The sequence below is a fragment of the Bos indicus genome, chromosome 20 (assembly GCF_029378745.1).
Source record: "Bos indicus isolate NIAB-ARS_2022 breed Sahiwal x Tharparkar chromosome 20, NIAB-ARS_B.indTharparkar_mat_pri_1.0, whole genome shotgun sequence".
Taxonomy (NCBI): domain Eukaryota; kingdom Metazoa; phylum Chordata; class Mammalia; order Artiodactyla; family Bovidae; genus Bos; species Bos indicus.
Window position 1 is genome coordinate 3,500,909 of NC_091779.1, and position 12,814 is coordinate 3,513,722.

At 45.1% G+C, this 12,814-nt stretch overlaps 1 protein-coding gene across 1 annotated transcript; it reads left to right on the forward strand.

Moving 5' to 3' along the window:
• The first annotated feature begins 3,738 nt into the window (after positions 1–3,738).
• SMIM23 (small integral membrane protein 23) lies at positions 3,739–8,944 on the forward strand. The gene is made up of 4 exons (XM_019982662.2): positions 3,739–3,848; positions 7,977–8,028; positions 8,227–8,294; positions 8,537–8,944. Exons 1-4 carry the CDS (start codon positions 3,771–3,773, stop codon positions 8,747–8,749), a joined length of 411 nt encoding a protein of 136 aa, XP_019838221.1. The 5' UTR covers positions 3,739–3,770; the 3' UTR covers positions 8,750–8,944.
• The last annotated feature ends 3,870 nt before the right edge of the window (positions 8,945–12,814 follow it).

Consider the following 12,814-nt stretch of genomic DNA (forward strand, 5'->3'; position numbering starts at 1 on the left):
TGCCTCTATGCCTCTGAGTTTGTAATCCTTGTTACACAAACAAGTCAGACCCAGGCTAGGACTGGGTGGGTTCCAGTGGAAGACCAAGGTTGGGAGGTCTTTGCCCATGATTTTTCCCAAGGTACGGTTTCTTCTACCCTCCAGCTAGCCAAAGGTGCCTCCTCCTCTATGGAGCCACCCTGTCATTCTCCACACCCCATTAGGTTCCTCCACTGCCATCCAGGCCTGCCTATTAGACCATGTGGATCAGTTTCCTGGGTAGATTTTTCATAGGAAGTCTTTGCCTTCTGAAACTGCTAGGGGAGACTTACACTGAGTTAGCACAGAAGCAGCCAGTCAATAAACACTGGAGAAGTAAGGCAGGAAAAGGAGAGGGCAAAGGAGCGGGGAGGAGAGAGGGAGGGAGGGGGACTAACTGGGTTCCTGCTTTGAGCCAGACCCCATTCGGTCAGGTCCTCCCAGCTGGTCCTCCCAGTAACCCCACGAGACATACATTAGTACTGGTCTCATTTTTCAGACAACTGAGACTCAGAGACACCGTGACACCAGGATTTGAACTGAGACGTGCTTGGGAGACGTACAGAGCACTGGTTGGTCTCCGCCTGTACGCACGGGGCAGACTGCTCCCTTCATATGGTGTAATTTTCCATTAGTGATTTGCCCGGAACTCTTTTTCACCCACACATTTTCCATTCATACGCCCCTCCTTCCCCCCATTCATTCCCACATTCACTCAGGAAGCCTAATTCCCCAGTCCGCGGCCCCTCCCTCTTTTCTCATCCCCTCCATCTTCCCGCACTGGGTAACGGAGCGCTGGCTGGCTGGAGAACTGAGCGCTGGCTGGCGGGGGAGGTTGGAAGACACCTCGCCCAGCACCGACCCTGCCCGAGCCTCCTGCACAACCCGCTTTGGGCATGCGCACTGAGGGCCGGGTAGGGATGCCTGGCTTCCCTCTCATCCCTGCCCCACGAAATGACCCTCAGAACTAATCCCAAAAGTTCCCCAACTCATCACTGCTCTTCAGAGCAGTTTCCTGGAAGAATTCACTGGGTTTCTAGGAAAATGTTTCCGGTTGTCTTCTCTTAACATGAATGTAATTCATTACATTCAATATGCCATAATTAGTTTAATGGGCAGTCCTTGAATGTCTGCATATTACATTTGAAACATTTTCCAGAGGCGAAACCCCAGAGGCCAGTAGCTGCCGATGTACAAGACCATGGAGATGACACAGGTAGCCTTGTGAAGAGTTCCCAAGTGGGAGCAAGAGGTTTCAGATCTGGTCCCCTTTTTTTCCTATTGGCTTGGGTAGACCCCTTTCTTTTTCTGGTCTTGAGTTTTCCCATGGAAGGGGCAGTATCTCATGGCACTCAAGACCCTGGAAGCTGGAATCAGCTCCTCAGAGTTCCGATCTCAGCCCTGCTTCCCACGAGCTGTGTAACTTCGAGAAAGTTGATGTAACCACAGTGAGTCTTAGTCTCCTCATCTGTAAAATGGGGATAATAATAGTATTTACCATCCAGAGTTGAAATAGCAATACAATGAGTCAATACATATGAAGCATTTCACATAGAGCCCTGAACTCAGTAATTTCTTGACTCATCTTAGTTATGGATGATAAGAAGAAGAAGAATATGCAGGAGAAAGGGGAAGAAGAAGGGGTAGAGATTGTTTGACATTTCTGGATGCCAAACTGGGATGGTCATGGAGTTGAAGAAGGAATATAGCTACTTTTGATATTTCAAAAAATTTCATGGGACTCCCACATCTACTCACCCACAATAAAACCACAAAGGATAATAAGAATGGCAACTTTCTTTGCTTTTGGCTGAAATTACATTAACCTCTTGAGGTGAACTAAAAGACTTTGGAGTTAAATAGACCTGCACTCAGACCCCTAGCAGAGTGTATAATCTTGAATAAGGAGAGTAACGTCCAGACAGACTGATAGCACCAATTTTGCAGGGCAGTTATGAGGATTAGATAAGATAATGTATGGACAGCACTTAGCATGGGTGCTGGAACAGAGTTGATAACAGCATGTGACACCTACAGCTAATATCCTTCCTTGGCTGCCCTGGGCCTCAGCTTCTTCATTGGTGAAATTAAAATCATACCACCTGCTTTTCTCATTCAACAAATATTTTCTGATCCAAGTACTATGAATACTTCACCAGACACAGCTCAGGGCCTCTCAGAAGCCACAGTTTGAAGTTGCTCATTATTCATCCATTCAACATATTTTTACTGAACATGTAGTATGTAACAGGCTGCATAAGGGGATTTAGAGTTAACAATGGCTAATAAAACAGACTTAATTCCCAAATACCTACAGAATTATAGCCTGGAGAAGATGTAATAAAACAAAGTTAATGAAATATCTAGCATACAGTAGATGCTTAATGAATAAAAGTTATCTGGGTGCTAATCAGAAACTTTGTATGTGTCACTTGGGGAAAGTTAGATGATCAAAATGTTAAAAATTAATGCTGTCTTAACACATGGAATTTCTTTGGTAAATGGAGGCTTTTAAAATATGAAGGGAATCCAAAGTGAAATATTTAAATATACACTTAAAACATGTATAGGACCTGTATGCTAAAACTTACAAAATGCTGATTGGAGAAAACCTAAATCAGTGGTGAGGCATACCATGTCCATAGATTGGAAAATACAACATAGTAAAGATGATAGTTCTCCCCCAAGAGATCTGTAGGTTTAATGCAATTCCTGTCAATATTGCAGCTAGTAAGTTTTTTTGTGTGTGTGTGTTTTTTTTAAGACAGACGTCTTATTCTAAAGTTTATTTGGAAAGGCTCAGGCCATAGAAGTGGTGAAAATGATCTTGAGAAAGAACAAAGTGGAGAAATCGCTGTACTCAATATTAAGGCTTACTGTACAGTTACAGTCAGGACAGTGGGTGTTGGTATGTGGATCGATACACAGGTCAATGGGACGAAGCAGAGAACAAGAGATAGACCCACTCAAATATGCACAATTTAGTTTTGACAAGATGCAAAAGAAATTCAAAAGAGAAATGAAAGCATTTTTAAAAAATGATGCTGGAGCAAATGGACATCCACAGGCAAAAAAATAAATAAAATTAGAAACAGAAAACAGATCAGTGGTTGCCAGGAATTAGAGAGCGTGAGAGAAGGGGGCAGGGGAGGAGGCAGGCACCAAAGGACAGCACAGGACCCTACAGTTTGGAAATTCTTCTGCATGGTGGTGACTATAGTGGTAGATGCACAAATCTAGCCACGTGACAGAATTATTTAGAATTTAAATACACACACAAATGAATACAATGAAACTGGGGAGACTAATAAGATTGGTAGATTGTATCCATAGCAATAGCCTGTGTTACCATCAGAGGTAACTGAGTAAAGGATATCCAGGATCTCCTATACTCTTTCTTACAACTGCAGGTAAATCTATACTTATCTCAATAAATATTTCAGTTAAAAAAATTTTATCATTTTTGAATTTAAAGACTTGTATTTTATTAAAGATTTGAAAATACAGAAGAGAAAGGATCAGAAAAATCACCATCCTGAAATATAGCCTTTCAGTGTGTTTCTCTTTCCAGTCTTTGTTTTTATATTTATGTGAAAAGCAAGTCAGGGCTAACCATCAGGGTGGTGCAGGGTTGGGGCCTGACTGTCCCCGCCTTCTGTGACATCAGAACTCACAGCCTGAGAGATGCTTGGTGACCAAAAGCCAGGGAGGTGGGGGTACCCTCTTCTACCCAGGCAGCCTGACCTGAGGCCATGGTGGTCCACCAGGTGGGCAGCAGGGGCCGAGTGGCAGCCGAGAGAAGGGGAAGTCGCTGTGAGGACAGGAAGCAGGTGAGGCCAGACCAGGGGACATGGCTCTCCTCCCATCTGGGCCCCCTTGGATGCTCCCGGCAGCCTGTGAGGCCCTCGAAGTCAGGGACAGGCTTTCAGGCTGACTCTCCCTAGAGCCCAACCTGGTGGCACATAGTACAGGGACTCAGGAGCTTCTTCTAGAAGCCGTTACTGACACCTTATCAGTTCTCACACTGCCAGCACAAGGAATGCCCTGGAGGGACTTGGGAGTCTTGTTAGCTTCCTGTTGTATCCTGAGTGCCTAGGTTAGTGCTTGGTGCATAACAGGTGCTGAATGAACGAACAAATGAACCAAAATAAACGGGATACTTTACCTAAGTTGGAGACGTCCTGGAGCCTTTGTTCCAAGGGCTGGAATTCAAAATTCACATAGGATTTTGTCAAAATGGAAAATGTTAGCACTTGTGTGCACAGCCTGGTGTGCACAGCCTGGGGCTTCTTCTACTCCTCTCTCTTGGATGTCTTGACATTCCCGAGAGGCAACTGTTATGAACTCATTTACACATGGGTAAAGTGAGATCGGAAAGGCCAGACAACAGAGACACACTGGGATTTGAAACCAGGTACCCCTGATTCCAGAACCCTTAGCAAGGTGACCCTGCACTGCACTGCCTGCCAGATGGGGAAGTAGTAGGGAAGACGGAAAAGGTGGTGGGGACAGTCAGCTGGGCGCTGCACACAATGGGAAGGGGTAGGATTTATTCTGAGATTACTAAGCAGCCATTGCAGGGGTGTAAGCAGAGCAATACACGATGGACCTATATATGTTTTCAAAAGATTTGTTCACTTATACGCTTAATACAACTTTCGACTTCTTTACGCTGGAACTCACTGCGAGATGGAGGCCTTGTGGGGCTCCGGCTGTGCTGCAGTTTTTGCTGAAAAGTGTTCCTCTAATACCAAACCTTAGGAACGCTCCTTCTAGAAAAGTCATGTAAGTTCTGTGGTCCGGGAAACGCTGACACTCTCATTTCTCCCCTAGAGGGTCACACAGCTCCTTCACATAATGAAGGCTCCAACGAGTCCTGCAGCAAGGAAATCCATGTAACTTTACCACAGTATTTTCCAAACTGACTCAACTACAGAGGCCCTGCTTTTGCATTCTTGAAAGACCTTATGGCATATATCAAAATCCATTTTATAGGGACTTCTGTAGGGCATGTGGGTTCAACCCCTGGTTGGGGAACTAAGATCCCACATGTTGAGTGCTGCAGTCCAAAAACAAAGTCCAAAAAAAATCCATTTTACAAATGAATAAACTGAGGCTCAGAGAGAAGAAATGATTTGGCTCAGCCTCCATAACAGCACAAGAGAAGGAGTAAAATTTAATTTTAGTCCGTTTTCCCTGCTTTTGACCTCACTCAGCACAAAAAACAAACAAACAAAAACCAACTTAGCAGCAAGCATGCAGATCAAGACATCATCCTGTACAGCACGTTGACAGAGGAATAGTTAAAGAAATAGAAGAATGTTCAGACCACGGAATGTTCATCAGCCATTATAAAGAATGAATCAGTCTATGTTCCTAGATAGGGTTTCCTTGGTGGCTCAGCGGTAAGGAATTCACCTGCAATGTAGGAGACGGAAGTTTGATCCCTGGATCAGGAAGATCCCCTGGAGAAGGAACTGGCAACCCACTCCAGTGTTCTTGCCTGGGAAATCTCATGAACAGAGGAACTTGGCAGGCTACAGTCCAAGGAGTCGCAAAAGAGTCAGATACAACTTAGCAACTAAACAACAACAACATGTTCTTAGATAGTCTCAGGAAATATTGTTAAGAAAAGAAAAAAGTGCCCTAATCTACAACGATTTCACATTGGGTGTCCACACCCAGGCAGTTTCTACCCAAATCAAAGTATAGAGCATTTCCAAGACTCCTCCAAGGCCCCTCGCAGCTCATACCCCATAACCACGGTTCTGAGTTCTAGCATCACAAATGAGTTTTGCACGTCTCTGAATTTCATGAATTCGTGGAGCAGAATCAGACAGTGTGCCCCTTCATGTCTGGCTTTCTTCACTTCTAGTGTGTCTGTGAGATTCGGTCACGTTGTTACTATGCAGTTTATTTTTATTTTTAAAGTTAACAGCAATTATAACGTTGCTAGTATATATATTTTTAAAAACTATCCAGGAAAGAAACAAATTATGTAAATCTCTTTATCTTCTTTGTTTGTGGTAGCCGGTCTAAATCTTACTTCACAAACTCAGGTACCTAAGAAATGTATTATTTCAAGTCAAATTAAATCTGATTCAACCCACATCTAGTGAGTTGGGAAGAAAGTCAATGTTGGTCACTACTGTCTGCCTTAATCCTCTCTCCACTTCTGTTTGCCTGACTTGGTCACTATCCCAACTCACATTGTCTTTGAAAGCAGGAGTCTCTAAATATCCTGTGCTGAGACCTCCCAGCCACACCGTAAGGCCATCAGGAGAGGGTGCCGGGCCCCTCGCAGACTCAGACTCCCCTTCCACCTTTGCCTACCTCTCCAAAAGGCTCTCTCACTTTTATCCCCCCCAGATCCTGGCATGCCCACCAAAATCTCCTAAATTATCTTGGACTGACCCAAGTACCAGGGAGCAATGTTGTCTTCAGGAAGCCATTTAATTCCTGCACCAGAACCCCAAGGGGTAGACTTTCATTTCCAGCCTTAATACAGTAACTGGGGCCAAACTGGCCCTCACAGTCATTGTAAGCAGCCAGAAAATTGACAAAAATATACAGAGAAACTATTTTCAGATGACGGTAAAGGACAACACAAAACTATAGTCACTGAGGGGAAAAGGAAAGGATGGTTGCCCCAACTCTTTCTCCACAATGGCTGTGCCAAGAGCTAGAGGGCAGACAGAGCCCAGCAGTCCTGCTGAGCTGCAGAGTCTGGGCAGGCGGAGCTGCCAGCCTCTGGAGGACAAGGCCTTGGAGGGAAAGAAGGGCTGTGTGCTGACAGCACCCTGGCTCAGGTGGGGATTGCCATGCTCCTCAGCTGTGGGCCAGGATGTGCATGCAAAGGATTAGCTCACCCATGGCTTACCAGAGGGCAGCTGCTCTGGGGCTGAGAGCAGAGATACTGGAAAGCCAGTTGTGCTGCAGGTAGATGGAATTCTGGGCCAGCTAGAACCAAGAAACTCCTTAACACCACAGGCATCCATTTGAGAGCACACATATCACACATGTATCTGTACACACACACACATTCTATATTTATACACTACAATGTAACTCATCAATAACCCCAAACCCCCCAAACAAGCAGATGTCTCAGAAGTATTATACTGAGTAAAAGTAGCTCAACAAAAAAGAATGTGATATGTGATTTCATTGCTGTGAAGTTACAGGACAGGCAAACAGAGTGACAGAGAACAGCTGAGCGGTTCCCTACTTCAGGGTCGGGGGAAGAGGGAGTTGGCCGCAAAAGCACATAAAGGAATTTTCTAGGATGATGGAAATGTTCTGTATCTTCACTGGGGCGATACTCCGCATGCATGTAGTGGTATGTGTGTGTTCAGTCATGTCTCGACTCTTGCAACCCCCATGGACTGCCAGGCTCTCCTGTTCATGGGATTTTCCAGGCAAGAATACTGGAGTGGGTTGCCATTTCCTTTGCCAGAGGACCCTCCCAACCCAGGGATCAAATCTGTATCTCTTGCATTGGCTAATGGATTCTTTACCTCTGAGTCACTTGGGAGGCCCAGTCCTCAAGTATAGACACTTCAGTCACTAAGTCGCTCTGATTGTTTGTGACCCCACGGACTGAGTATAGACGTTACGGTGCATGCAAAATGTGCGTTTTATCATATGTGAATTATACCACAATAAAGTCGACTTTTTAAGATAGCATTTACAACAAACAAAAAATAAAAGGCAAAAGTGAGGCAAATAATGAAAACAAAGGTCAGCCTGCCTTCTCACCAGGGACAAAGGAGGGAAAATGCCGAGGAAATGTCCACAGGTCACCCTGTTATCTAACCCCACAGTTCCGCGGGTTTTGTAGCGGGCATGTGGGACTCAGGTAAATAGAAAAAGTGAATCCCCGCTCCTAGCCCTCTGTGAGGGAGGCGGGGTGCTCGTCCACCCTCCAGGGACTCACCTCCTCCTCTTCTTGCCCCCAGACGCTGTTGGCACTGCTGATCCTGGTGCTCTATGTGGGCACAGGAGTATCAGGTGAGCACTGTGGAGCACTGTGGAGGGAGGAGCCAAGAGCTCAGAGTCGGGACCGTGATCTGTAGCTGGTTGCACACCAAGGGTACCTCCACAGCTTGCCTTCTCCCATCCTCTTCATCCCCCAGGGATGAACAGCCAAATGTATTCCAACTTCTGCTCCTTTACCTTAGTAAGAGGTGGTGTTCGTACCTGTTTCAGGAAGAAGTTGGGAGGTGTCAGAAAGGATCAGAGAATGTAACTACCCCCAGAATCCTGTGACTTCCCAGGTAACATATTCAAGAAGGGACCTTAAGCTTGGCTGAGGACATCTGAGAAGGCTTTCTGTAGGTGTCATTGATGAACTGGGTCTTGAAGGATAGGTAGGAGTTGGTCTGGTAGAGAAGGTGGGGATGGGTACTTGGGACAGAAGGAAAGCATAGCAAAGGCTCGGGGAACTTGTAGGAACCAGCACAGCAAGAGAGGTCTACAGGAAAATGCTCAAGATACAACCTTGGTGTCTGCCTTTTAGGTGTTTGAATACCAGACCAGTGACTCCCCAGAAGAGCCGATCAAGGTCATGAGGACCTGGTTGAAAGAGAACTTGCATGTTTTCTTGGAGAAGCTAGAGAAAGAGGTGCAAGAGCTGGAGCAGCTGGTCCGGGACCTGGAGGAATGGCTGGATGTCCTCCTGGGAGAGGGGCACCCGGAGCAGCTCTGCTCCACCCTCAGAAATCACCTGTGAGGGCAAGGGCTGAGAGGACCTAGGCAGGAGGCCAGGTGGAGAAGGGAGTGAATATTCCAGGAGTCCCTCTAAGGAGGGCTGGGCTGTGGCACTTGAAGTTGAAGCCAGCCAAGAAAATAAAACAGTTGACACTAAAAACTGTTGGCACCACTGCTGGCCCATGAGATGGCACTAGTGGTAAAGAACCCGCCTGCCAACGCGGGAGGCAGAGGAGACGTGGGTTCCACCCCTGGGTCGGGAAGATCCCCTGGAGGAGGAAATGGCAACCCACTCCAGTATTCTTGCCTGGAAAATTCCATGCACAGAGGAGCCTGGAGGGCTACAGACCCTGGGGTCACACAGAGTCGGACAGGACTGAGCAGCAGGGCTGATGCATGCAAGCTAGGACCAGGTGAGAGACACCCTCCCACAGAGCAGGACTCTGGCAGGCACGACAGCAGCCTCAGAGCCAGCCACAGGGACAGGACCCTTCTCTTCCACTTCCTTGAGTCACTGCACAAAGTTCCTCAGCCTCTCTGAGACACAACTGCCTCAGTAGTAAGAATCCAGGAAATAAACTGCTTCACAGGGTTACAGTGAGGCTGGAACGTGTGTCTGCGGTGTGTGTCTGCCATACAATAGGTGCCTGATAAACAGTTCTCCCTTACTCACATTCCTCCTCCTTCCTCCTTTGAAGTTAGCAGGAGGATGTTGGTCTGGAGTATAGAGATAGTATATGACAACTCAACCTTCTGACACTACTGGTATAAGCATAAATTTTTGGAGCCCTTCTGGAGGGCAAATTGGTGAGAGCTGTCTAATTCCACAAATGCATTTATCCCTTGACCCAGCCATCACTTCAGGGATGTATCAAACACACACACACACACACACACACACACACACACATATATATATATATTGTGAAATTGCACACTTCATTTCTAACACCAAACAAGCAGAAAAAAAGGAACAGCCCAGATGAAGATGACATCAGCAGGGCAGGTAACAGTACATCCACATAATGAGATCTGCTGTAGCTATGAAAGAGAATGGGGAGGCTTTCCTACTGATGTGGAAATGCATGCAAGGTATGTCATTAAAGAAATAAGGATCTATATTTTACTGTTGATGATGACGAAGTTGTGATTGAATATGGATAAAAATTCTAGATGGATACAACAGAGGGGGAGACTGAAGGGAGTTGAATCGCGGCAAATATATGACAAGAAAGCGAGGATACTTTCCATTGCTTACTTTCACACTTTTCAATTTTCAAACTATGTGAATGTTTTGCCCATTCAAATATTTTTAAAATAAAATTATGTACTATTTTGCTTGCAGACAAGGACTGGAATACAGGGTATATATGCAAAAATAATATCACTGGGCTTCCCAGGTGGCTCAGTGGTAAAGAGTCCACCTACCAATGCAGGAGACACAGGTTTGATCCTTGGGTTGGGAAGATCCCCTAGTAAAGGAAATTGCAACCCACTACAGTATTCTTGCCTGGAAAATCCCATGGATAGAATAGCCTTGCAGGCTACAGTCCATGGGGTTGCAAAAGAGTTAGACATGACAGTAACTGAACAACAACATCATCATGATAAAATTATGAGTGACTTTTAATTTTTTTTTTTGTCTGTGCCACACAGCACAGTTTGCAAGATCCTAGCTCCCCAACCAGGAATCGACCCTGCGCCCCCTGCATTGGAAACACAGAGTCCTAACTGCTGGACTGCCGGGGAATTCCCTATTTTTTTAAAATAGTGCCATAAGAGAACCTCTGTCTTTTGATTATTTTGATTAAGCAATGAGAATGCTTGTCTAAGATTTTCCCTTTTTCTCCTGACTTCCAGGAAGCTCAGAGTTTAGTGTCTTTTAATGGAATTATAACTGCCTTACTTTTTTTAGGTTATTTATTTCCCCCTTCTTATGTCTTTTTTGTTTTTTATTTTAATGGAATTGTTATATATCTGCCAATTATTGGGACTACCTCCAATTGTTGGAAAGTCATAAGGGTTCCAATTAAAATAATCTCAGAGGATATTGACTTACAAGGAAAGACATAGCAATCCATATGCTGGAGGGAATGAATCAATTGTCATCTGGTTGGGAAAAGTCTTTGCAAATTACGGTCACAGGCTAGCCGGGGGTGAGAAGCAGAATCTGTTTTCTCATTTGCAGCTATTTCCTCCAGAGTTGTACGTGAAAGAGCTGATTGATATTTCCTTTTATTTCGGTTTACTATTACCATACAAGCTGTAGTTACAGATCAAAATTATGTATGTTCTCTGTGTACTTTAAAGGGTTCTCAGGTAGAAATTTTACTATATACAGATTTAGCTTGAAGGCTCCCCAGGTAGCTCAGTGGTAAAGAACCCACCTGCCAATGCAGGAGACACGAGAGATGTACGTTCAATCCCTCCATCAGGAAGATTCCCTGGAGGAGGAAATGTCAACCCACTCCAGTATTCTTGCCTGGAGAATCCCCATGGACAGAGGAGCCTGGTGAGCTACAGTTCATAGGGTCGCAAAGAGTCACATAGGACTTAGCAACTAAACAACAACTCATTTCAGCCTAAGACATATTTTAGATTCTAGCCCCTAACCAAGTTGTAATTCTATTAAATATTGCATCTGTAATATATATGTGTATATAGAGAGATGTATATGTTTATATGATATTTATATATTATATGTATTTATACATAAAAGATAGGTTAGATGTTTGTGTATGTAACTTGGGGGATATGTGGGGGAAAAAAGTAAATAGAGCCTAGATCCTGGTGATGGCTTAGTCAATAAGTCATATCCAAGCCTTGCAGCCCTATGGACTGTATCCTGTCAGGCTCCTCTGTCCATGGGCTTTTCCTGACCCAGGGATCTAACCCAGGTCTCCTGCACTGCAGGTGGATTCTTTACCAACTGAGCCACCAGGGAGGCCAGCATATACACACTACTATATGTAAAACAGACAACCAATAAGGACCCATGGTGTAGCATGGGAACTCTACTCAGTATTTTGTAATAACCTATATGGGAAAAGAATCAAAAAAAGAATGGATATATATATATATATATCAGTTCAGTTCAGTTGCTCAGTCGTGTCCGACTCTGTGCCACCCCATAGATGGCAGCCAACCAGGCTTCCCCGTCCCTGGGATTCTCCAGGCAAGAACACTGGAGTGGGTTGCCATTTCCTTCTCCAATGCATGAAAGGAAAAGTGAAAGTGAAGTTGCTCAGTCGTGTCCAACTCTTTGCGACCCCATGAATTGCAGCACGCCAGGCCTCCCTGTCCATCACCAACTCCCGGAGTTCACTGAGACTCACATCCATTGAGTCCATGATGCCATCCAGCCATCTCATCCTCTGTTGTCCCCTTCTCCTCCTGCCCCCCATCCCTCCCAGCATCAGAGTCTTTTCCAATGAGTCAACTCTTCACATGAGGTGGCCAAAGTACTGGAGTTTCAGCTTTAGCATCATTCCTTCCAAAGAAATCCCAGGGCTGATCTCCTTCAGAAGGGACTGGTTGGATCTCCTTGCAGTCCAAGGGACTCTCAAGAGTCTTCTCCAACACCACAGTTCAAAGGCATAAATTCTTCGGCACTTAGCTTTCTTCACAGTCCAACTCTCACATCCATACATGACCACTGGAAAAACCACAGCCTTGACTAGACGGACCTTTGCTGGCAAAGTAATGTCTCTGCTTTTGAATATGCTATCTAGGTTGGTCATAACTTTTCTTCCAAGGAGTAAGTGTCTTTTAATTTCATGGCTGCAGTCACCATCTGCAGTGATTTTGGAGCCCCCAAAAATAAACTCTGCCACTGTTTCCACTGTTTCCCCATCTATTTCCCATGAAGTGATGGGGCCAGATGCTATGATCTTCGTTTTCTGAATGTTGAGCTTTAAGCCAACTTTTTCACTCTCCTCTTTCACCTTCATCAAGAGGCTTTTTAGTTCCTCTTCACTTTTTGCCACAAGGGTGGTGTCATCTGCATATCTGAGGTTATTGATATTTCTCCCAGCAATCTTGATTCCAGCTTGTGCTTCTTCCAGCCCAGCGTTTCTCATGATATACT